Genomic DNA, 25,453 nt, shown 5'->3' on the forward strand with positions numbered 1-25,453 from the left:
GCAAAATGACGTTGTACTCCCTTGGCCTGAGGAATATCAGGAAGACTTGCTCAGCTGCATGAACTCCGTCAGCTGCTTGACAGTGAACATCCTTGGCTTTGCTTAGGAAACTTGAGCTTAGCTTTGGCTGGATGCTGTTGAAGAGGAGAAAGGCTGGAATTTTCAAGTGTTTGGCTAGGCTTGTGTGCACAGAATGACTGTGCATTCAGATGAGCAGCTGGACATTTATGCACAACATGGAGGGGAATCCACAGAGGACTCAACCCTTAACACAGGTGAATACTCCCAATTCTGAGGTAGCGGAGTGTTACCATAGCGATGGAATTACTCGTTTTTCTGATAGCAAGCATTAAACGTTTTCTTCTTAACACATAAGTGACGCTGATCTGGAATTTGGAGACTGCTGAAAGACGTTGTTGCAGCTTGGCTCCCATCTGCCCAAAGATGCATTTTCTTCATAAGATATTTGTGCATGCAACTTATGTGCCTGTGTTGAAAAAAAGGTTCCCAATGTTTCTGTTTCTTTATCCAAGGACTAAGCTGATGGATTTCCTTTTTTCCCATCTGGTTACCATTTTTATCAAGAGCAGAGCAAAAAACTTGGCTACCTTTGCTTTATGGAAGCTGTACTTTAGGGAACAGTGAGCCCCGCCGAGATGCATTTTCAGTAGTAATCCTCAGAAATAATAGCGTTAGGCCAAATTCACTCTTTAAAAGAGGCTGTAAACTGTCACTGTCACAAGCCTGTCACTACTTGGAGAAGCAAAATGTGCTTTTGCCGATGTAGTTCATACTAACCAGGTCAGTCCGTGAAATCAGCTGTCAAGGCAAGATCATTTTGATATTGGAAGAGCTGTGGCTGCCTCAAGGTTTTTTATGTAGCTATAGAAAAATCCTGTCTGACCCCCTGCCAGGGAAGAAACTGCCACTGGAGACTGAACCTTAAAAAATGGGGTCTATCTGGGCAGTTATGGATATGAAGGAAACAGGTGGAGTCTCATGTTCCCTTTTTCTCTAGGCGCTGCATCTGATCGCTACGAACGGGACACCAGAGCTGCAGAACCCTGAGCGATTGTCCGCGGTGTTTCGCGACTTTCTGAGCTGCTGCCTGGAGGTGGATGTGGACAGGCGAGGGTCTGCCAAGGAACTTCTGCAGGTAAAAGGGGACACGGCTGCAAGCGGAACAGCTGTTCTATGTAATGGTTTTCTCACCAGCTAAACTCAAAGGCATGAGACGGAACCCCCTCATATTAGTCTCCAGTCTTGGTGCTTTTCAAAAGGAAAAGAAGTGGAATCATAGAACGGTTTGGGTTGGAAGGGATCTTTAAAGGTCCTCTAGTCCAACCCCCGTACACTGATCAGGGACATCTTCGACTAGAGCAGGTTGCTCAGAGCCCCGTCCAACCTGGCCTGGAATGTTCCCAGGGATGGGGCATCTACCACCTCTCTGGGCAACCTGTGCCAGTGTTTCACCACCTCATTGCAAAAAAATTCTTCCTTAGATCCAGCCTGAATCTACCCTCTTGTCGTTTAAAACCATGACCCCTTGTCCTGTTGCAAGAGACCCTGCTAAAAAACCTGTCCCCATCTTTCTTTAGAAGCCCCCTTTAAGTACTGGAAGGCTGCAAAAAGGTCTCTCCGGAGCCTCGTCTTCTCCAGACTGCACAACCCCAAGTCTCTCAGCCTGTCCTCCTAGGAGAGGTGTTCTGTCCCTCTGATCATTTTTGCGGCCCTGTGTTGAATTTTGGTAGTATATTCAGCTTTACATAGTGGCAAATGGGATGGTAGCCACTGCTCTCGCTGCAAGCCAGAGCTGAGTCCATCAGCGCTCTGTCACTGGTGTCCCTGCTCTTGTCTTGGTGCTGAAAACCTGTACCTCCGTGGCCTTCAGAAGAACACATGGGCCTAAATACTCCTGGCATAAACATTTCCTAGAGGTATTGGAGTTCCCTAAGGAACGGCTTATGCCTCTGATCTTTTCTGACAACTCAGATAGCCCATGTCTTTAGAAAACAGGAACCTAAGTAAGTAACTTGCGTTTCCTGAAAGGAACAAGGCCCTGGGAGAGCAAACAGCACTCCCAGAGTGCTGGCAGGGCAGAAATGCCAGCACGCTGAAGACAACTTGATAAAGGGATTAATGGGATTTTGGGCCCTGTTTGCCTGTGATAGCAAGGTACTGGACATGAAGACGCAGGTGCAGATGGTCCCCTCAGTCCTGTTTCAGCGTATTCCCCATAACCAGAGAAATGCTGCTTGAGGCTGTGAGTACCTGAGTTTGGAAAGTAATGGTTCATTTCTTTTTTTCCTTTGCACAGCATCCATTCCTAAAATTAGCCAAGCCTCTCTCCAGCCTGACGCCGCTGATCACGGAAGCAAAGGAAGCGAATAAGAACGGCAGCAGCCACTAGTGCTTCAAGCCGGCTTTCTCCCATGCCAGCTCAGAGCAGGACTGAGAATAAAACTCTATAGAACCTCAACGCTTGTGCTGTGGGACAGGTGGATGGATAAAGAAGCCAATGGTCACAGTCATGGTGGTAGGAGGGAGAACAACCCAGCCCCTCAAGGAGTAAAATATGACCGTTTCTCTTCTTCCTGCCTTCTGGCTCCTGAATTTATTTTGAAGATGAAACAGGGCTTAAGACAGAGAGGTAACGACCACAAATGCTTGCCTGCCTCAGCCATTTCCAAGGGAAAGCAAATTCATTTGGAAGGTCCCCTTCCTTCTCACCCTGTGAATAAGGTGTACACTCACTTTGAAATTGTGACAGTCAAAAGAGCAAGTGAAGCAACAGCCACCCAGTGTTAAAAAAAAAAAAAAAAAAAGGAAAAAACCCCCCTGTAAAACAGCTTAGCGCTGTAGTCTTCATGTCTAGGCCTGGTCCTGCAAAGGGCTAAGTAGCCTTTAAGGTATGAACCACCGTCCTGTTTTGGCAGTAGGAAGGCAGGATGCTTGGGTTGTTCTTGGATTAGGCCATTGGCTTGTTTGGCTTTGGCTTCTTGTTTAGTTCCAGTCTTTGTGTTGCCACTGTCATTCATACCTCAACTGACCTACTCTCGCTCGCTCTGTCCGTCCCAGTGTCCTCGGCTGAGGCAACGGACGGATGCAATGCTGATGGACGGCAGCAGTGAGCACAGCTGTGGGAGGTGCGCCCAGGGAGAGGAAATCTTCCACGTAGTGACCGAGCTGCGGGAGGAGGTGACTAGGTTGAGGCTATCAGGGAGAGCGAGCAAGCGAGAGACTCTTGGAACTGCACCCTGCCTTCCCTGGGACAGGCCCACCAGGCAGACGGGACGCATCATATGGGGGATTCCCTATCCTCTGCCCAGCTGGCTGAACACAGTGACTCCAGTATGCCCTCCGGAAGTCCAAAGGGGCAGTTCTGCTGTGGTTTCTAACACATCAATAACCCTTGCGTCTTTGCTGTCACACAGCTCTCCATCCTCCCTACCTCCACTGAGCTGGCAGACTGCAGCACCTCGCTAGCACCATCCCTCAAACATCGGCGTGCCGCCCCCAGGCTCATCTCTAGCGAGCCGGGTTTTATCCCCTTCCCCCTTCGAATCTAGTTTAAGGCTCTTTCATGGAGCCCTGCTAAGTCCTGTGCAAAGACCCTTTTCCCCCTTTGAGACACGTGTACCCCACCTGTCACCAGCAGGCCTGGTGTCGTGTGGACCAGCTCATGATCAAAAACCTCCCAATTCTGCCGGTGTCACCGGGCTCAAGCTGCTGGCTCTTCCTGTTCCTTCCGTCAGCATTCCTGCAACTGGAAGGACCGAGGAGAACCTACTTGTGCTCCTGATCCCTTAGCCAGTCGTGCCAAGGCCCCGAAGTCTCTCTTGATTGCCCTTGGACTTCTTACTGCAACTTTGTCACTACCTACATGAAAAATCAATAATGGAGAATAATCTGAGGCCGTACCAGGGTAGGAAGCTTATTCTTCACAGCTTTAACTGGGGCCCCAGGGAGGCAGCAGACTTCCCTAAGAAGTGGGTCCGGTCTGCATATGGGGCCTTCTGTGCCCTTCAGAAGGGAGTCTCCTCTGACAATGACCTGTCGTCTTCTTTTTGTGGAAGCGGTACCAGTACAAGCAGATGGGTTTATGGCAATAACCATCAATGGCCATTGGCTCTTTGACCGAACTTCCCGTAAATGCAAGAAGAGACACTCGGACACCCTGAGATGTCCCCTCCCTTCGCTGGGCCTGGGCACGGGCAGCCAAGTGCCGCACGGCAAAGCCCACTGCATCTTCCCCAGGCTGTCTTGTCCTGGCCGGCTGCTGCCAGGAGGGGACAGCGGGTGGTGACAGCCTGGGGGTGACAGGAGGGACAGCAGGCGGTGACAGGCCTTCGGGGTGACAGGAGGGTCACCACAGGCCTGGGGTGTGAAAGGACACCGGGCAGTGACTGCCCAGGGGGGTGACAGGAGGGACACCACAGGCCTGGGGTGTGACAGGACACCAGGCAGTGGCAGGCCCAGGGGGGTGACAGGAGGGACACCACAGGCCAGGTGAGGCGCGGGGGGGTGCAGTGTTCCGTTGGGCACGCGCAGTGATGCGATCAGGGCAGCCCCTGCGGCTGGCGTCCGTTAAACCCCCAACGGAACGCTGAGGCAGAGGTGCCCGAGTGCCCACAGCGAGTGGTTGGGCCTGGGAGCGCTGCGTGAGAGAGGGAGCAGAGGCCGAGCCGGGGCCGCGGGGGCCTCTCCCCGTCATCCGCCCGCCTGCCCGTCGCTGAGGGCCGCAGGCCGGACTTGTTGCGGGGGTGAGCTCAGTCCCCTCGGTCCGCTGTAGTAGACGCCGTCGGGGAGCAGGCCCCGACCATGTCGTGCGTCCACTACAAGTTCTCCTCCAAGCTGAGCTATGACACGGTCACCTTCACCGGCCTCCACATCTCCCTGTGCGACCTCAAGCGCCAGATCATGGGCCGGGAGAAGCTGAAGGCGGCCACCTGTGACCTGCAGATCACCAACGCCCAGACCAAAGAAGGTGCGTGGGGGCGGCGGGCGTGGGGGCTCGGGGACTGCCCGGCTGGCAGTGTCACAGACCACCCTGTGATGGCCATGGCCTGTGGGAGCCACGCTCTGCTCTTTGTGGCTCGTCCCCACGTAGCCTGAGTCAGCCTGAGGCCCATCTTGCCGGCCTGCGGGGGGACTGGGAGGGCAAGCGGCGCGGGGGCTTACATGGGGTGGGAAGCCATAATGTGATTCGGCCACGCTCGGTAGCTGTGGCTTGTGTTGGGGGCCTCAGGGCTGTTCTTTTGTAGTTGCTGTTCTGACAACTACCTTCAGATCTGTGCTTTGGGCGCGGAGCAGGCATAGAAGAATGTGTGGTTGATGTGTGATGTACAGGGCTTAGAAATTTTTGCTTTCCTGGAATTCTGCTAGGTAAAATGATAAGGAAATATGGGAGGATATCTTATATTAATAACCTCTCCAGATGTCTTGGAAATCAGGTGGAGAAAGCTGAAAGGGATGGGAAGAGAACAGGTGGCTACTTTGAAGAAATAAATTGTCTTTGGTGACTTCGTTTTGTGATCACCTTGCTTTACTCCACTGCACTGGAAAACTGGCTTGGTGGCTGTTGCAGCAACTGCTCGCTAGCAACACTTTGGATCAAGAGGGTAGCTGTGAGTTACCATCTGTGCAGACCCTCTAATGGCTCCTCTGCCATGGATGTTCTCCGTATCTAAATGACACCTTGGAATTTCTTGTTAATATCGCTTCTTTTCTACACCAAAGACATTGTCGTTCAGGTGCTATCGAGCATCATTTCACCATATGTCTCTAAGCATTTTTTTTCCCTGGTACTACGTGTGAACCGTATCAGGGCACTACTGAAGTTTTCCGGCAGAACATTTATGGTGACTATACGTAAGAAACGTTCTTAGAGAAGTCATAAATTCTTTTAAACCTAAAAAGTGGTGCTTGTTTCTCAGAGATGATAATGGTTTCGTGGTACTTAGTATGATATTTCAGTTTGGTAAGCTGCTGTCTTGAGAAGTTTGAATGTGATTACAGGCCTTGGGGTGTGACTTTTCAGAAATAGAAAGATTTGTTGCCAAGTCTCTGCTTGGGGATATTGCTGCCCAGGAGGAAAAGGTTCCTGCTGGGAGATGCCAGTTTTGTCCGAGAGCTGCTAGACTAAGCTGGCATCTGTTAAATTCAAATCAAGCAAACAAAAATTTCCAGGCACTTCAGGAATAGTGCTCCAGCTTTAATCCTTTCCTATTAAAAGAAGAAAAAGAAAGTTAACTTTTTAGTCTGCGTTGTTTGACTTCACCTTTATTAAGGTGCCATCAACCAAAATGAATTCAATTAATCGAGGCGAAGGAAATAGAAATGTATTAAAGCCAACTGGTACCACATCCCTTAAGTGTTAAGTCTGCAGTCTTAAGCTGCAAGCCATACGCAGAGGTGGCCGGCTGTCTTCTGTGTTCTGTCGGCCTTGAGCACCAGCAGCGTGGCCGAATCGCTTTTAGTGAACAGCTATGAAAGCAACGGCGCAGAGATTTCATGCTTTAGCTAAGGGCCTGTTTTGTTGCAGGGCAAGCTTGTCTGACTTCAGATCTGCTTTACACAGGTGAGACTTGGCTGTGCTTTGTTTTTCTCCAAGGATCCCTTGGTTTTGTAGCCTAACAGAAGCAAAAGCCACTTAAGCTAGATCAGGACAGAACCTCATGCGCTAGCAGACTCTCCTTTAGTGACCTTTGGGAGCATTTTGCTGTTGGCATTCACGCTCTCTCAAAAAAAACTGGAAAAGATTGTGCTGCTTGCGTTTGGTTCTCAAACCTGAAGATTTCTTGGAATGTACTGCTAGTGTGCTGAGACGATAAAAATGCCCCGTTACATCTGAAATCTGGCTTTTCTATCTGCAAAGGGCTTCCCTCTCTGCCGCGCTGTGTAATTACATATTCATATACATTCTTATGAATTGACTAATGTTTTTTTCTGCATTTATGTTGTTTTCAGAATACACAGAGGCTAATGCCCTGATTCCTAAGAACTCATCAGTAATTGTGAGAAGAATCCCTGTCGGAGCAGTTAAAGCTACCAGCAAAACATACGTTCTGTAGGTATCCATAAAGCACTGTGTTCTGTGTTAGTGGTTTGGGTGTGTTACCTTTTCTAATTGATGTTCATTTCCAGAGGCACTCAGATTGTATCTTTCTGGTTAAAGCTGCTGTTAGTTTTTGTTGTAATGGGGTAGATTTTATTGTTCCTGTCCCAAAGTAAACTTATGCTTTTCGGCCTGCTGGGACATGGGGTTCAAACTCCAACAACGGTAACTGTTAAGAATGATTCTATTTGGTTTGATCTTGGGGTTGTTTTTTCTGAGCGCCAAGTTTTTGATGCTGTTTCCTCTACGTGGAGAGATTCCTTGTTACATGTGTTTGCTTGTCTTGCTTTTAGAGTGAAGACAGGTACGCACTGGAGTGTAAACTTAGAATTTGTTCCCATCTCAGAAGAGTCTGATTCTCAGTGTTTCTGCGAATCCGTCTATTCTTTGCATTTGGGGCAGGGGGGGTGGCATATGGCAGGTATCCTTATGCCCCAAATCTGGTGTTTTTGCATACTAGCTAGAGGGGAAAGACCAAGGGTCACCAGCTCTGCTGATGGGACACTTGGGATGATGCTGGAATAATTTGTTAACTACATCGATGGCTGCATGTCTCATTCATGATCATCTACATGCAGATACAGATCAATGAGTATGTGGAATCTCAGCGAGTTCCCAGATGTAATAAATATTTCCCCAAATACTGTAGCATTTTCAAGGTTATCTTAAAGCAAATTCTGGCAATTAAGTCCCTTTTTTTTTTTTTTTATTTCCCTACAGGACTCCTAAATCGCAGAAAATCCTAGGCACTGCCTTCAGGTGACATTTCTACTACTATTTTTAGTCACCATGTTTAAGACACAAAACTGTAGTACAGACTTCATATTTTTGATACTTTCGTAGCAGAGACAAAATATCTGAGGCACTTTGGTGTTCTATTTCTGTAAGTCTTAGAGTAATTTTCTGACAAAGTAGAAATGGGCTTCTGGGGTTTTTTTAGTTGCACTGAAGGTACCAAGAGAGAGCCGTTTATGTATATGAATACGTTTCCACATGCACTAGACTATCAGCACATCACGTTTTGATGTTCAAGTTCTGTAATCTGTCGTCACTGCTGTATGTTGGGCACAAGGGCTTTCTTTTAAGTTCTGATCACTTTTATTTCTTCTTCCAGATGTCAAACTGAGCCAGTGAGTGGAATATCAAGAGGCGTATGTAAAACACCATCTCACACTTTTTTCTACACACTGCACTTAATTCCAATCAATGTAGCCTTGTGTTAATTTCCCCAACATTAACCTAATATATTTTCCACTAAAACATAGATGCTGTATGTACAATGTATTTGATTCAGCATCATAGAAATTTTATTCTACGTTTCTAAAAAACTAAGCAGTGATTCGGATGTCTTTCTGATGATGTTTTACTAGTGTCAGCTTAACTGCTGCTTGTGGCATCATAGAATTCAATATCCTGGAAAAGGAACCAGATGAGAGCTACCCTTTTGACTTGTGGAAAAACCGCATGTCATCTTAGTTCCCAGTAAATGCCGCAGTCCGTTGCTGACTGGTGGCCTGAGGACTTCATTCCTGCAAGCTGTTGCAGGAGGTAGCTGGGAGGGAGGAGTGTGGTTGCAAAGGAGAAAAAAAAAAATCCCAGGATTGTGCTCTGAATCCATGTTTTTGTCATCATTAAGACTTGGTTTTGGTCTGCTGGCAAGGAGAATAATATTAAATTCTCACACTTCCCAAACTAATTTGCGTAGTGTGGCCTGCGGTCTAATACACGACAAGAAATCCATTTTCTCAGTTTTTATAGGCTACTCTGTCATGGCAGACACCTTAATTTCAATAATTTGAGCAGTTTATTTTTTTTCTTGATAAAGTGGTGGGTTTCTTTTATGGCGGATGCTTTGGAGTGGTGTTTGCATTTGGGTTTTGTGGGGTGTGGTGAGCCTGGCATTTTTAAACTTATGGAGAGGAGAGGCAGAGTTCCTGTTTCAGGGCTGATGTGCCCATGCTTGATTTTGACAGGCAACTAGGCTGTGTTCATAAAGGCATAGCCGTGTGCATTTATAAATGATGAGACGCTGATTGATTTACAAACTACACTGAAAATAAGTTTTCTGTAGTGATGCTTCCTTCTCCAAGAAACATAAATATTGTTTTAGAATCCCTTTTAGCGGACAGTTGACAGCTTCCTTACCCCTTGGACTTTTAAGCAGTTGTGAGCATTTGACAAGGCTGAGACATTCTGGAGCAATACGTAATCTCAAGCGGCTTTGGTTGTTTTAGTTTCTTCTCCTTAACCACATAGGCACTCCTAAGCTGTCGTGGGTTTGGACTTTGTTTTGAACACAGGCAAATGACACTAGGTTGGAAATGCCTATTTCAGTGATGCTCAGAGGATATAGTGCAGAATTTCCGACTACCGTAGAGGTTAACTATTGCTAGGTTTTGATTGTAAAACTTAAAGATGTTTTTAATTTTTTTTGAACAGAGTGATGACTCTTCTGCACCTCTTTCTCTGGCCCAGCTGATTAAGGTATATATATTTTTTTTTCCTGTCAAATACATAAAAAAAAAAAGTGTTTGCTTCAAATTTTTAAATTGTACACTGTGATCTATAGCAGGATAACTGTTGTAATGGGAAGAAAACTTTAATGTAGTTTTTAATAATTTATTTATTTGAACTTTAAAGCCTGTGTAGCTGTTGATAGTATCCTGTGAAGAGCAGTTCCCACTTTGGGAAGATCGAAGGGGAGCACCTTATCAGCCTGCACATAGTGTTGCAGTATGACTCAGCTTCAAGACACAAAGCAGCAGCCTTGCAGAAGCTGTTGACTTGTTCACACATTTCGTTAGGTTTACATTGGAAACGAACACAATGTTCACAGAAGAACTGAATTGGCTGTTGATTATGGACATCTTGGGGGGGGTTGCAACAGCCAAAGTAGAAGCGTTTCTGTCGCATGGGCAATGGCATGGCTATTTTTGAATTTCTAGTCATTATAGTTATAGATCCGTTCTTGGAATGCTGCACAATTTCATAAATTGCAGTATATCTAGAGTGGACAACACGGTCTAATTTGTTGGGACACAGACAGTGTAGATTGTGAAAATGTTCCTAGTTACATCAGTTAATATGAAGAATTTAGCAGGGGGGAACGTGCAGTTTGGACTGCCTACAGCACATGAGTGGTCCAATTTCTACTGAAAAGAGTCTTTTGTCTTGCTGAGGGGCTCTAAAAAGCTTGAATCTCTGTAATGCTTCTGTGTGTGAAGCTGAATTTCAGCAAGCAAAACCAACTTCCCTGACCTTTAAGTTGTGTATCCTTCTGATGCTGCAAATATAAACAATGGTACTTGCCTTCATCTTTCTCAATTCAATGTACAGTGGCTGTCTTCTCCTTCAAATAGACTGGAGCTTAAAGATCCCTTTAATAATACCGGCAGGTCTAACTTTTTCTGTGCATAGCTTCAGTCCACTTGGAAGAAAACTGGAGTAGGTGCACAAGTCTTTATAAGGTCCAACCTGAGCCTAAGGTTTTGAGTGCCCAAGAATGCTCTTTTCAAGTAGGTTAACAGGCACATAAGCATCATTTCATGGTGTAAGGACTCCCCAGAACACTTTCAGCACAACTATTTTTTATATAAGCAGCTGTTTTCAGGCAACCTCAGCTAGTGTTGTGCTGCTCTGTACAGGCTTGGGTGAGTGGTGTTGTCTTTGGCTGTGTGCGCTTCAATGTGTTTCTAATGTGCCTCTCAAACGATTACTTGTTAAACAACAGACTGCCAATCTGGCTGAAGCCAATGCTGCCGAAGAAGATAAAATAAAAGCCATGATGATCCAGTCTTGCCGTGAATATGATCCAGCCAAGTAAGTGTGGATAATGTCAAATCCGATCTTTGGCGACGATGGAAAACCTGTAAACTTGTTGGTTTTAACAAACATGGATTTAACACATTCATCCTTTTTCTTTTTTTTCCCCAAAACACCTTTAGTTACACGAAGAAAGCCTTGGGTCCACCTCCGACATCATATACTTGCTTTGGTTGTGGAAAACCTGGCCACTGTGTAAAGAACTGCCCAACAAAGGGGGTAAGATTGCGGGGGACTTCTGGTGTGACTTACTTTTAAATTGTTTTCCCTTGGCAGTTCCGTAACAAATACATGAACACTCATGTTAAGAATTGTTTCTTTTGGGGTGAAACGCAGAGGTCATGTGGCAATGTTGCAAAGCCCTTTACAATTCACGGGAAACCTGGAGTTATAAATGTAACATTTTCTTCCTTCTAGGCCATGGACATTACATATGTCCATAGATCTTTCTCCACACACTGTCATGCATATTTTATACATTTCAATTTTATTGGAAATTTTTCTGGTTTCAATGCTTTTTAATGACAGTTCACAGTTTTCAGTAGTTTGTAAAAACCCAAGATGTTTCTATCGACATCCGTTCAATGTTTGCGTGTTTTAGTTACACAAGCACCTGGCTGAGTAGCCATGCCATTTGACATCAGTTGCTGAATGTATACGCGTGAGATATGAATTCAACCTTCACTAGAGAAGGTGAATCTCAGTTTCTCAGTGTCGGATTCAGAGCACCGAGTTAAGCTCTCACTCTGAACTGCGCTTTGAAGGAGGAGCGGGGTTGTGTCTCTTCTCCGAGTGGATGGTGAGCCAAGGGATATTTCACCCTTAAGGAACCTGACGTTAAGCCAAAGGATGTTGACCGAGTTCAAAACACTGCTCAAGCCTTTGGGACACCCTGGCTATATTCCTTTAGGAAGAAAGGTATTTTAGTCGAGCAAGCCTTACACTGGGTAAAAGCAGAGGATTAAAGGCTTTTGCTGCTGAAAATCATCATTGAAATGTCCTTTTAAGGGTGGGTCTTAAGATGAGAGATATCTGCACTTCTTTTCTTAACAGGACAGAATTTTTGAGTCTGTTCCCAGAATTAAAAGGAGCACAGGAATTCCGAGGAGTTTCCTGATGGAGGTGAAAGATCCCAGTATAAAGGGCGCTATGCTGACAAGCACTGGGAAATACGCCATACCAATTATTAGTGCGTAAGTATGGGATTAATGGGACTGAGCAGAAAGGGAACGAGAGAAACCATGCGTGTTTGTCCGAGTGGCAATGCAAGCAAGTTGGCCAGCGTCTGTAATTATGAGGGAGGAAGCACCGTCATTGTATCGTTGCCTTAAAATCTGTGATACTTTCCAATATGGAAATAGACTGGTCCTGCTGTTCACACCCCTGGAAGTTGGTTCAACTTGTGGTACACCTAGAATCTGTAGGTCTGCAGAAGATTTCACTAGTGCTTACCGTTGGAGTCATTCTCCTCGAAAGCTCGTTTTGCTTCTCTTTGACGTTTCAAAGGCTTCTTGCCCAATTTAACAAATAGCTGTGTGACTGAGATTTCCTCCCCCTCTGGCTTTGATCAAATCTCATGTGTGAACCAGACAGATGTTTTCCTGTTTTGCTTTACCCTAAGAAAATCCTACTGTGTGGTGACAAGAGTGGCTGAGAAGAAATGCACTTGGTAGCACTTCTGTTTGTGGCTGTCATGGATCTCCTTTTGTAGAAGCTGAGACATAGTTTTCTTTTATTCATAAAGTGTATTTAATCGGAGACTCACTTGATCCTGAGCCTGCAATTTACATTGACCCTCTGGCAGAGGAGAGGTGGGATTCATTTCAGCTGATTTCTGGATGTCGAAAAATGATTTTTCTAGTCTGAGCCAATCTCTTAGTTGATCCCATGAATGGGAGAGTTCTGCAGAAGGAAAATTGTTCCCCCTCCCTCTTCTGGTGTGGTGGCCAAAGAGAAGTAGTTGAAACTAAATGCCTACGCTTTAGAAGGCTAATGTGGAGTGAGAAGAATGCCATCTATTTTACCTTCCTTGCGGAAAATCCAAAGCTTGGAAAAGTTCTCCTTTGCCCATCTTTCACTTGTTGTTTTTCCTTCCCCGCCCCGCCTCCAGGGAAGCGTATGCTAGAGGAAAGAAGGAAAAGCCTCCCTTTTCACCAGAGGAGCCGTCCTCCTCCTCCTCCTCAGACGCTCCTGTTCCAGAGGAGTTGTTATGTCTCATTTGCAAAGAGGTCATGAGTGACGCAGCTGTTACTCCCTGCTGTGGAAACAGTTACTGTGACGAATGTAAGTCTTACTCCCACGGTTGTTAACTCAAAACATGGCATCTGACCTTCCGAAGGCAGAACTGGGTGAGAATGAAATTACTTGGTTACCCGTTCTGTTTGATACCTGAGTATACCCAGAACGGGAGAGGACCCTTCTTATGCAAAGGGCAGAAAAAAAAGGCAGAAAGCTTTTTTCCCTGGTTACGTGTCTAGTTAAACCCTCTGTACATGTGGAAGGATGACTCTGAGAAGAATGTGTAACCGTGCAGGTGATTACAGTATGAGATACTGAATGCATTTAGTTTGTCCCCAGCCCTTTCTCTCATGCAAAATTCTATAGCCTGCTCTGGTGACTTATTGTGGTCTGCAACAAACGGAGAGTTGGGCGTTTAATCCACATTCTTCTCCACAGGAGAGTTGGTGAAATCCTTCAGAACTTGAATCCATATATGAACGGTTTTTTGAGATGTGTTTTATTCATCAACCTTGAGGTTGGTGACTTCTCACTGTCCTGCACAGTGGAAAGACCAGTCCAAACATCAAGACACAGCCTACTCTACAGCTTCCAAGTAACAACAGTGAAATATCAACACTGCTTAGTTATTTGCTGCATGCTGGACATTTTTTACACTACTGGACATTTACCGCTTCAGGCTCTGTTCAAGACCGTATTCACCCATTAATCATATACGTGTTTTTATAATTGATTAGAACCCCAACATTTTCCTTAGTTTTGCTGAAAACTCTTTTGACGGTTCTCATTATTCACAGGTATTAGAACAGCGTTACTGGAATCTGAGGAACATACATGCCCAACGTGTCATCAAACAGACGTTTCTCCCGATGCTTTGACTGCCAACAAGTTCTTACGCCAGGTGACATGCTGACATTTATGTAAACTGTTTGTTAGACAGGTCTATTTGCGAAAAGCTGAAAGGGAAGAAAATACTCGTTTACATCTCCTTAAGCAAGGCTAAATGGAATAAGGCTAAATTTACTTTTCAGAGACATTATCTGGTGTTAGAGAAGCTTACAACTCTTTAGAGAGAATCTGGCAAATTCAGGTCACACTTTTGCTTAACGTGATTGCCTCACTTTCAAATTTGGTGTTAACACTGAGGTACTGTAAATAGAGATACTCTGCGTTACCCATTGTTAGGGTCAGTGTTTCACCTGATGTCTTCCTATACCTGTATGTTGATTGATTTTAGGATTGATAATGTTTACAGGAACACACAAGTAATTTTGCTCTGGGGAGGCTTTTGTTCGTACATCTACTGAAGTTTCATAGTGCCTTTCCGTACGTGTTTTTCTGCCTCTAGGCTGTGAACAACTTCAGTAATGGAACTGGCTACAGAGAGCAGATTCAGCAGCAACGTCAGCAGCAGCCGCCACCTCCACCACCTCCACCACCACTAACGAGACAAACAAGAGCGCACAACATGCAGCCTCAGCTCCGGCCAGCAGTTTCCAGACAGCAGGACCCACTAATGACTCCATTAGCATCCCTGGCTCCTCATTCTGCTGCTGCTTTGTCATCGTTGGCCTCTGGTCAGTCCTCTGTGGCCGTTGGGCTGCCAGTAAATCCGTCTTCTGTCGTCACCTCTGGTCTCCCTCCAGCAGTGTCCCTGTCTCTCTGTGCTGAACAGCCGGACGGACCTCTTTGGTAAGTAAATCTGTAGATCAACAGGGATATAAAGGACACTAAAATGCTCAAGTTAGATTCTTCTTCTTGTTGAGCTTCTCCACTAGCTATTTATCTATCGGTAGTGACAGTTCCCGATACTAGTGGAAGTTCTGGTTTTTGTATTTACTTTGAATGAGGACACTTTGATAACTCGGAAGTGTGTCTCATGCAAGGATTTTCTCAGAAGTATTTCTTGCTCAGTTCCCTTATCAGTCATTGTCTATGAGTTTTACCCTGAAAGAGGCACATTTTGCCCAGGGGCCCTTTGGTTTTATGTGGCTAGCAACTCCTAAAGGAGCCCTCTAGTTATGTCAAAGCTTCTTGAGTGCATTAATTTCTCTCTAGTACGGAGGAAGCAACAGTTTCATGAAACCTGTAAAATCACAATTAGAGCTAAAACTGAGCAGGTGTTTTCCTATTACGTTTTTCTACGGTATTTCTACCATCAATCTTACGATAAGTCAGAGTCATCCTCAGTAACACAAAGGGCAGTCGGTGACGCGTGCTGACCCGGCTAATAAACACTGAAACGCCGTAACTTTGAAGTATTTACAAACATGAAAGTCTGAGTTTGCAGCCCGGTGAAGTCACATGAAAAGACGTGAAAGATCTGTACGATTGTTTAGGCCTTGTGGCCTTTCAGCTTTATGCCTGGGCTGCAAATAGCCTCTCTGTCCAGAAGACTGTCAGGCTCAGCTGTAGCGTTGAATGCAAAGAACCGCAATTCAGAAGAACCTCTAAGGCAGCCTCTGCACTCGCACATAAACATTTCCTCATAGAATTTCAGTTCTTGCGTCTTCCAAAACGGAGATTCAGTGTGTGACTTGTATGTGCTCTAACCCTTTCACGTGCAGCTAGCTTAAGAAGATATTTTTCCAGTGAGCTTTCTCTTGGCATGCCAGTAGTCCAAATTGACTTCTTTCCAGTGCTTCCTTAAGAATGGGCCAACTTCACATCTGTAAATCTGATGAAGATTTTTTTTAATTTTTTTTCCCGTTTACAGTAGTCAGCCTTTTCTCACCTTGGACTTGCTATTTCCAGTAGCACTTGAAAACGCTGTTTGAATAATAACTTTTTTTTTTTTTTGGTAGTGATGCTGATACTGTGTTACCTCCTGCTGCTCTGGTGACTGCTACTGAACTTCTGAAATTTCCCTCTCTGTCAACCAGCAGCTTGTTGGAAGAGGAGGTCAGTTTTCTTTCAAATGATGCAGTGACTGTTGCCTTTTAGTGGAGCTTAATTTCTAACTGTTTGCATGTATTGACAAGGGCGATCACGTTCCTGCACTAAGGCAACCAGCGATCCCAAGTCTTCTGGGCCCCCAAGGGCAATCAGTACCCTCAACCGGTAAGTCACTATAACTTTAGAATTTCTTTTAAAAAGCTGTCTTGAGATAAACTAAATGGGATTTTTCTCTTTTTCCTCTCCCTACGCCAAAAGCTCATGCAATCACAGGCAGCACAGTTGGCTCAGCTGGTGGCAGACCAGGCTGGCAACGGTAAGTATTCTACAGAAATCCGGTATATTACGACCCGTAACCTGTTCAACGAGGCCGTAACACTTAACTTAGACTACAGCTGATTTATAATGGAGTAAGTATGCCCAGATAGTTGTGGAGAATAGAAGCGGTGATTAATTTTTAAAGGGCTTAATTTGATTTGGCTTTGACAAAGGGGATCTGTGCTTGCAGTAGAGTATTTAAAGTAAAACTCCAGTACGTGATTGAAAAGAGGACTCTGAAAAAGGAACAGTTTTTGAGGGAACCAGCAGTACATCTAAAAATGAAATATAACTAAAGGATTGGGTGGAAAGCCACCCTTTTGATTACTGGCTGAACAGACCTGAAGACATTGATTCCCCAATACAAATCAGCCTCCAACATTCTTTATTTCACAACTTAGCGGATACTGGTGGAGCAAATTCTTCGAAAAGTCAAGGCTGTTATTTGATGACAATTTTGAATTTCTTCAATGTTCTCATCTCAACGAGCCAAGGTGCTTTCTCTCAGTGGGAGAGAGAGGCGTTTGTTTGATCTATTATTGCCGTGTCAAGTTAGTCCTTCCTTTTGGTATGCCTTTGTTAGAGATCGGTTGTAAGCGTGCATTGTGTGTATGATGTCTTAAAGATAAAGCACAACAAAAGCCAGGATGATTCCACAGATTTCCTAAAACTCTCAAATTTAGTAAGCAAGAAAATAACAATTCAGGGACAAGAACAGGCCAAAGACATCATCATGAGGCAAGACCACAGGTGATGCCTGTGGAAGAAGCTAAAAGAAGTTTGAGAGAAGATTAGTTAATATTTGTGCAGTACTTTGAGGATCAGAAGTGTGATCTTCAGTAGTAAGTATAAGCAGTAAGTACATCAAGGAGTGGCAGAGGAGCGGTGGGCGCTTGGCACATGGGACATGGGAGTGTCTTTTAAGCACGGGCAGCCTCCATCCACGGTCACAAAGCGGAGTATAAGGGGAGAAGACTGCGGGAGCTGTTCTGGGCGAGGGTCTGGAAGGCAAGCATGAGGATCAAGAAGGGAGCGTAGTCTCAAGTGAAGGGAAAGCAGGGAGAAAAATGCTGAAGTTGAGGGTAGGAAGTGCTCGCCACCAGGCTGCCGCTTCATTGGCTTTCCTCTTTACAATCAGGGCAGAGTGTGACAAAGAGTGACACATGTTTTTGGGTTTCTTCAGAAGTTCAAATCGAGGACGCCTGCGCAGTGGACGTTCCCAAAGGACTCATGCCCCAACAGAAGCAGCATCAACACCCGTCGTCGTGCCTGTGCCTCCAGCTCCCTCATACCCTCCACCACCCCATGCACTTCCTTCAGGGCTACCACCAGCACAGTCTCCTCTTCACTTTCCACCTGGTCAGCCTCCATCTGCTGGGTACGCTGTTCCCCCTCCAGGATATCCTCCAGCTCCTGCCAACATGTCATCAGCTTGGGTAGCAACAGCAGTGCCAAGGGCTCATGCAAATACCATCCTCATGACACAAGCACCTCCTTTATCCAGGGAGGAGTTTTACCGAGAACAGCAGAGACTGCAAGAGGAGTAAGTATTTGGCTCAATGAAGTTGCCTTGGTTTTCGTTGTTGTATTTCAATAGCATATCAGACTGCAGTTACACCACAGTGCACCTGACATCAACAAAATGCAAGAATCGTCACGGTGTCATAATGTCATGTCCTTTTTCTTTGCAAAGGGTAAACATGCAAAACTGAGACAAGACAAATGTAGTTCTAAAATATTGGCTAAAAGTTGTAGGTATTCTAAGCTGGTCTTCCTTCGATGTTAGCTGTTCACCTTTTGCATTTGCATGCAGTAGGCATTTTCTCCTAGTGGCCATGTTGTGTTTCTTGATGTCTTTTGGTAACGAAGGTCAAACTACAATGGTAGTAAAGGTCAAACTTGTTTTCACAGGGAAAAGAAAAAGTCCAAACCTGATGAGTTTACAAAGGATGAGTTTGCTAAGGAAGTGATGGAATATAACAAGTCTCGAAAGGAGCGTTCGGTTTCCAGGTACGTGCTTTACATGTCCATTATGGAGAAGCAGATTGTCTGGAAGAATCAGGAGGCATTCCACTCCACCGCTCTGTTGCTAGACGGATGGGATGACCCCAGGGATTAGCAGCGACAGGAGTTTCATGCGTGCATTCCTAGCTTAAATAGGGCAGAGATTACAGTTGACTGGCAGTTATAATTTGGCAACAGCTGTTCAGGAACAGGTTTCTCTTTTAGTAAAGCTTCTCTGTAATGGCATCCTTCACCGCCTGACAGCCTTGAGGAGGCCAGAAATTGAAGAGGTGGAGTTGCTGGATTTTCTGCATCTCCCTATTCTGCTTGTAACCATTTCCTCAAAGCACTTTGGAGGAGATCTGTGAGAGACGTTGTCTTCATCTCCTCTTCTGTTTACCACATGTGGGTACACAGAGAGATTTCAACCTGGACTGCAAACTGGTGGCTTATGCTAGTATGTTTTTGAGCTTGTAAAATTTGTCTCATGACTCAGACTTGTTTGTAAGGAAATCTTGAATTGCTGAAGGACTTATAGAGGAGGGAAGATGCTCATGAACGTCTGCGGAATGATGCGAAAGGGTTCTTTAAAAAATAATAAAAGAACTCCTTGTGAAGAAAAACCTCAGGGTAGCTGATGTTTTCTATTCCCAGAAGTCACTTGGGCAGGAGTGCTGAAAAGCTCTCTCTTGCTCATGCTGCCAGTATCTGTCCTAGAGTAATGGCATTGAGTCATCCTAGTCGAGGCTGAGTTCAGAAGCTTTTCGAGATGATTTCTCTTGAAATGCAGTCACTATCCCTGGTTAGAGCTAGAGGTATGTGTAAGATTTTGCTAGCACATCTGGCCAGAAGTGTTGATTAAAGACAACTGGACGTAAGAATTTTGCATCCCATACAAATTGCCAAAGAAGTAGTGAAGTTAAATAGTCCAAGCAGCATTTTAACATTGATCTTTACTGTATTAATGCTACATCGTGTTCTCTCAATGTTTGATACTGCACGGTAGCCATAAAGACTTGCTCTTTTTGCATCTGACTGCAACAAAAGGGATTTGCACTGCGTGTAGTGGTTGAGGAGTGAAAAATGTGCACGTTCATGTCCCAGTGGAGGCCAGTATACAGCACCTTAAATCAATCAATAGCCAAAGGAAATCTGGGAGGAAAAAAGCTGGGGAGAGTCACTGTTTTGAATTAACTTCATCTGGTTTTTTGTGTTCTGGTTTTTTTAAGGTCCAACTCTCCAAAAAGCTGAGGAGAGTAACTGTTTTGAATTAACTTGATCAATTTTTTTGTGTTGTGTTTTTTTTAAGGTCCAACTCTCCCTGTAGTACTTCATCTTCCTCTACAAGTTCGCATACCTACTCCAAGTCAAGAACAGGTTCTTCCTACTCTTGCTCGTACTCTCGATCATTTAGTCGTTCCCATTCTCGCTCCTACTCACGATCACCACCATATCCAAGAAGAGGCAAAGGGAAGAGTCACAAGAACTATCATTCCTGGTCAAGGCCACATGGTTATCACTGGTCGAGGTCAAAGTCACCCCCACACAGAAGACACCATTCACGGTCAAGGTCTCCAGTAGTCCGAGGCCAATCTCCCAGGAAATGGACTATATCTCAAGGGGAAGGAGGAAGGGAGTATTTTAACCGGTACAGACAAGTTCCACCGTATGATATGAAAGCTTCCGATGGCAGATCTATTGACTTTGGAGATCCATTTGGAGAGCAAGGATACGGAGAATGGGAAAGGAACTACAGAGAGTGGTGTGAAAAGTTTTACAAGGGCAATGGTGTTGGTGCTCAACTTCATCCTCCAGTAAAGAGAGGGAACTTTTCTCCAGACTGCTTTGGTCCACCTGGGACCAGACGAGAGTATTCGCCATATGCTTGGGGACATAGGGAGGATTATCCTGTGGGGCATAGGCAGCACAGCTGTAATAGAGCTGGAAATTACCCTGAACAACCTTCCGGAAGAGAGAGCCGTGGCAACAAAGAGAGGAAGATGCAAAATCCACGTGGAGATGACAAAGGAAATAAACCTAAAAAACACCAGGAGAGAAGGAAAGAGGATGTGAATGAAGGCTTTCTCAATGCTGAGTTGCTAGAAGGTGCGAGAAAACCAAGAGAGCCAGTTACAGGAGAAGTCGTTCAAAGGGACTCATTGTTCATGCTCCCAAGCAGAGATGATGCCACCCCTGAGATGAGGGATGAGCATTTGGGAGCAGATTCTATGGCTTTCAAGCCAGGGTCTAAAAAGAAGAAAGAGAAGGATGAGCGAAAAGCAAAACCTGGCAAGACAAAGCGGGAAGCAGAAGTGGCTGTTCCTCCTCAGAAGGACAATATAAGAAAACGAGCTAAAGCTTCCCAAGTGAAGGTGGACAGCGAGCGTGAAAAGTCTCCTCAAATGGAACCTCCTGTGAAACAAGTGAAGGAGGACATGCCAAAGACAGACAATGTTTAAACATCTTCCTCTCAAAAGGATGCGAAGACTCTTGGTACCCCACAGAAAATTCATCCAAAAGTGATAGAAGATCACCCAGAAACTAGACCAGTCGTGGAGGAAAAGGCAAAGAAAGACTATCCAAAAGAAACCAACTCAGAGCAGAGGACAGGGAGAGGTCATTCAGCAATTACAATCACAGGCTAAAGAGCCTCAACTTGGGAAAATTATTTTAAATTCTTGCCAACCAAAATCAGAGTAGGATAATGAGAAATAAGACGAAATCTTAAAACATATCCCCCCCATCCCTCCCTGCTTCCTGGGCTGTCACGAATGGATAATTTAGGCTGCTTGAAGAATCACCACCAAAGATACCAGAAAGCGCATGATTTTAATCTAGGTTTGTAAAAAGCATGAGTTAGCAGAAGGCGATGGCAAGGTCCACTCTATTCCTTATTCAAGGTGGAAAAGCTGTGCAGATAGAACAATTAAACTGGAATGATTTACTCGTCTATCAAATCGAGTTAATGTGTATATTTGAGGAGGGAGAGTAGGAGAGACCCTTCCATTGAGTCACGAGATTCAGAGAGGACCCCCATGCTTTCTAAAGTCCTTTTCAGAGAGGAGTCTAGGTGCGACTGAATCCACTCCTATTCCCAGATTTGGTCAACAGTTTATGACTAAAGGGACAGGGTATCGGGGATTCTGGTGTAGTGATACAGACTATGATTTTGTGCTTCCTGTAACTTAAAGATGGCAATTTATCCAATACAAAATAGCAGCAATCACATTCACTAACAATGCCGAGATAAGTCACAGTATCAAATCATATAAAACTTAGCAGCATAATCCACTGAAACTTAGAAGTCCTTAATCACACACACACCTATAGGTGTAGAGACAGAGACCCATAAAGAGATCTAGAGAAAAGAGAGAGAGATGTACCAAGGTACCTATTCAATATCCCCCTGGAATTCAGTCAAATACTCACATCGAATGCTTTGTGTCGCTCAATGGCTGCAGTCGAGCCTCTGAGCTGATCGTGAACTTGAGGGTTCACGGGCTCTGAGAGGCGTCCCACTCAGAAGGAGGTGCTAGTTGCAGCCCGCTGCGGTCCAGGAGAGCTCAAAGGGTCTCACTTGGGACCACTCTTTATAGGACTGGGAGATGACTGTCTTTAGGCATCAGTGAGTTTCCACAATGCAGGCAGGTGATTTCTGAAGGTTTTGACGTTACCGCTGCCAGGATTGTCTGGAGATAATTGATTAGTTCTGTTCATGTCCTGTACCTTGTTCAGGTGATTGCGTCCCTGATACCCTCAGTGCCATTCTCCTCCTCGTCTACACAAGAGCGCCTGGTACAGCTGAGGGCCTCTCTCTGCCAAACCCTTTGTTCAGAGGCGGAGGCTGGTCAGGCAATTTAGAGTGGCCCAGGTTCAAGGGAGGGATGTGCACCAGCACACGGGCTCAGCTTTGCTCCGGATGTCTTTTCCGCAGGTCCTGCCAGGATCCTGCTGCAGCGCGGGTGTCCCACGGGGTTACGGCCTCCTTCGGGCATCCCCCTGCCCCGGCGGGGGGTCCTCCCCGGGCTGCAGGTGGAGATCTGCTCCAGCGTGGAGCTGCATGGCTGCAGGGGCACAGCCTGCCTCACCATGGTCTTCAGCAGGGGCTGCAGGGGAACCTCTGCTGCGGCGCCTGGAGCACCTCCTGCCCCTCCTTCCGCACGGACCTTGGTGTCTGCAGGGCTGTTTTCACATGTTCTCCTCTCTCCGGCTGCAAATGCCACGTGCCGGTTTTGTCCCCTTCTGAAATATGTTATCCCAGAGGTGCTGCCCCCGTCGCTGCCTGGCTTGGCCCCGCCGGGCACGGGCTCTATGGGACACAGGGGAAGCTTCTAGCAGCTTCTCACAGAAGCCACCCCTGCAGCCCTGCTGCCACAACCTTGCCACGCAAACCCCATGCAGAGGACGAGGTTGCTGTGCATAAACTCGCAAACCAACCCGGAACGGCTGCCATTGTGATGTAACAGGAACGGTGTCACAGAGGGCGAGAAGGCAGGCATAAGTGTCCCGAGCAATCTCCATAGCAGGCTCACTCCAGGAAGACCCTCGTGGTGTGGGCATTCCCGTCCAAGAGCCTGCAGATGTGATGGGGATGTCCTTTATCCTCCTGGATGCCTAGAGTCTGCAAAATTGTGACCTATCGTTGCAAAAATGAGAGAGCAAGTCTGTGCTGCAGTTCGCGTTTTCTTTTCTTTGGCTTTTTCTGTATTGTATTTGCCAGACAGACCCTGGCTGGCCACACGTGTAGCAAGTAAGTGGAGGTTTTTACTACTAGTTGGCTTCTGTATCGATGTGTTCTTTGGCTGTTCCTTAATAACGGAGTTGATTTTTAAACAAAAATGCCAGTAAGATACCATGACTTTGGTAAAGCTGCTGTCAACAGCTTCAGCTAATAAGGGGGTGTCTCTATCCCACCGGGTGTGGACAGCTTTTGGGATTTAACCTGCAGTGGTTCAGTTCCCCACACCTGATCGTGTGTGGCAGTGGGGTCTGCAATTTCCTCAGTTTGCTGGTTCAACCAGTGCAACTGCTAAAATGCGGACTGGGAGAGCTTCTCGGAAGTCCTAGAAACTGTGAGGTTAATCTCCAGAATTTACTGACATTTCTCTTCTTTTGAGGGAAAGCATCTTTTTTGTTTAACCTGCATAATGAAGACATATGACTGTCTAAGTTGACACTTAATGTGTGCTAAAAAAGCAATTAGTTTTGTGGTGAAATGCAAAATTCAAAACACTTTGTGTACGCTCCTGAACTCAGGAGCTGTGACTGTGGTTTGTCAGAATAGAACTGCCACAGCTAAGGTGGATTTTCAGCAAGCTTTAATGGGGGAACAGAAGCATTGACAGTTAAAGACCAATTGGCACTTTCCTGACCAAGTTTCCAATTCTTTTAGTTACTGGCAAAACAGGGCAAAAAATAGACACAAGAAACTGTAGAAAAAAGAGTAACCCGATCTATTGTCCTGTTACCCTCCTCTCTATGTAAAATAGCTGTTTCTACTGGAGGGATGTTGTGAAAGAAACATGTCGTCTCTTTGGATTTCCTTGTTCTGTGGGTTTCCCCACAAAAGGCATTTTTATAAGAGCATCGGGTTAATTTTCCTTTGCACATTGCTGGTAAAGTCGCCCATGGATACGTAGAAGTCCATCCTTCGGTGAGTGTGAAAGTAACCTTTAGCTTTCCTAGCATTTAAGAATGGTGGAGCAAGCTGTGAGATTTGCCTTTTGTGACAGAGTGCCAGCCTTGCAGGCTGAAGGAAAGTCAACCGTAGCGTCTTTGCAGCAGCAGCAAAGGGATCACAGGCTGTTTTCTAGCTTTCTGTTTAAAAACATCAAAACAGATGAAAGTCTGTTCTTGCAGGCAGAAGTTTGCCTTAAGACTACTGCTTAATGGGAGTATGGCCTGAAATAAGATGACATTACTAATGTTTTAGTTGCACAATTTAGCACTGTCAGACCAAGCATAGGGTCCAGTGGGAAACATAGATGGCGTTGAGAAATGTGCCCTCTGGTCGGTACAGGGCATCCTTGGCCCCGGGTTGAGGTGGCTCTTCCTGGGGACACCGGTAGCGCCTGGGGTGGGGATGCTGGTGGTGGGACTGTCAGCAGCGGGACGGGGTAGACATGGCGGCTCCAGGGGTGTTGGTACCAGGCCGCGGTGGGGGGGCGGGTTCCGCGGCGGTGGTTCCTCGCAGGAACCGCCAGGTGGCGCCGCGGCTGCAGCCTCTGCCGGGCAGGGGGCGCGGCCTCCTCTGCGGGGGCGGGGCCGGTGGGGGCGCGGGGTGATGGCGGAAGCGGCGCTGGGCGGGCCCGGGGCCGGCGCCCTCATGGCGGGCAGGAGGGGCTCCCCCATCCCAGAGCGGTGCGTGCGCCTGCCCGGTCCCCACGGCAGGGAGCTGCACCGGCTGCCCCGGGACCCCCAGGGGCCCTGGCACCTCCTGCCAGACGCCGGCCTGCACCAGCTGGGAGGTGACGTGGTGGAGCTGGGCAGGCTCAGAGGACACCAGGACAGAGGGTGACACGCCGGCAGTGACCGGTGGCGGCATGGCTGGAACGGCGAAGCTCACGCCGGGCATTTGCGATGCCATCAGCAGCCGCAGAGGGAAGCTCTCTGCTGGAGGAAGCAAAAAGGGGTGGTGGGGTGAGGTATCGGCGGGCAGAGCCAGCGGGGGGTTACCTGGGGGGCAGGAGCACCGCGAGGAGCGGGAGCCGCTGCTGTACCTGCCGTGGCGGTTGGTCAGTGTGGGGTTTGTTGGGGGCAAAGAGCCTCCGTCCCCATGGCGAACATTCCACCAGTACCTGCTTCAGCCAGCCTCGCGAGGGTTTGGTTTTCATAGCACAACACCTTCCCCTCTCAGTTATTTCCCATCTGGCTGATGATTTCCTGTCCTTAATGATGGTTTCCCATCCCTACCACCCTTTCCCATCCCAGTGATGATTTCTCAGCCCTATGTTGGTTTCCTATCCCAACGGTTTCCCACCCCCACAGTTTCCCAACCCAACCATGCCTTTTGGGGGCAGGTGAGTTTCCTGTGCAAGGGGAAGGAATGGGGCCGGGACC

The 25,453-nt window shown here is 46.5% G+C and overlaps 3 protein-coding genes across 3 annotated transcripts in view; 2 read left to right on the forward strand and 1 right to left on the reverse strand.

Annotated features, from left to right (window-relative positions):
* LOC309416423 (serine/threonine-protein kinase PAK 3-like) overlaps positions 1–4,307 on the forward strand; it is a gene marked incomplete at its 5' end in the record, with an annotated part of 30,802 nt that extends 26,495 nt beyond the window's left edge. The window contains 2 exons of the mRNA XM_082015974.1: positions 1,019–1,156; positions 2,318–4,307. Coding sequence (XP_081872100.1) covers positions 1,019–1,156; positions 2,318–2,410 — 231 coding nt within the window. The 3' untranslated portion in view covers positions 2,411–4,307. The remainder of the gene's footprint in view (positions 1–1,018; positions 1,157–2,317) is intronic.
* LOC309416447 (E3 ubiquitin-protein ligase RBBP6-like) overlaps positions 1–25,453 on the reverse strand; it is a gene marked incomplete at its 3' end in the record, with an annotated part of 134,771 nt that overhangs the window by 54,347 nt on the left and 54,971 nt on the right.
* On the forward strand, positions 4,653–21,039 carry LOC309416424 (E3 ubiquitin-protein ligase RBBP6-like; the record flags this gene model as incomplete). The annotated part of the gene is given in 18 exon segments (XM_082015975.1): positions 4,653–4,987; positions 6,970–7,069; positions 7,838–7,876; positions 8,232–8,268; positions 9,557–9,601; positions 10,848–10,936; positions 11,062–11,158; positions 11,993–12,132; positions 13,050–13,222; positions 13,975–14,078; positions 14,526–14,869; positions 15,982–16,078; positions 16,159–16,237; positions 16,331–16,388; positions 17,574–17,933; positions 18,302–18,400; positions 19,704–20,850; positions 20,854–21,039. Coding segments are annotated over 18 exon segments (3,360 nt in total). The 5' UTR covers positions 4,653–4,821.

Source organism: Phaethon aethereus (assembly GCF_964289735.1).
Source record: "Phaethon aethereus genome assembly, contig: HAP1_SCAFFOLD_108, whole genome shotgun sequence".
In the NCBI taxonomy this organism is placed as follows: domain Eukaryota; kingdom Metazoa; phylum Chordata; class Aves; order Phaethontiformes; family Phaethontidae; genus Phaethon; species Phaethon aethereus.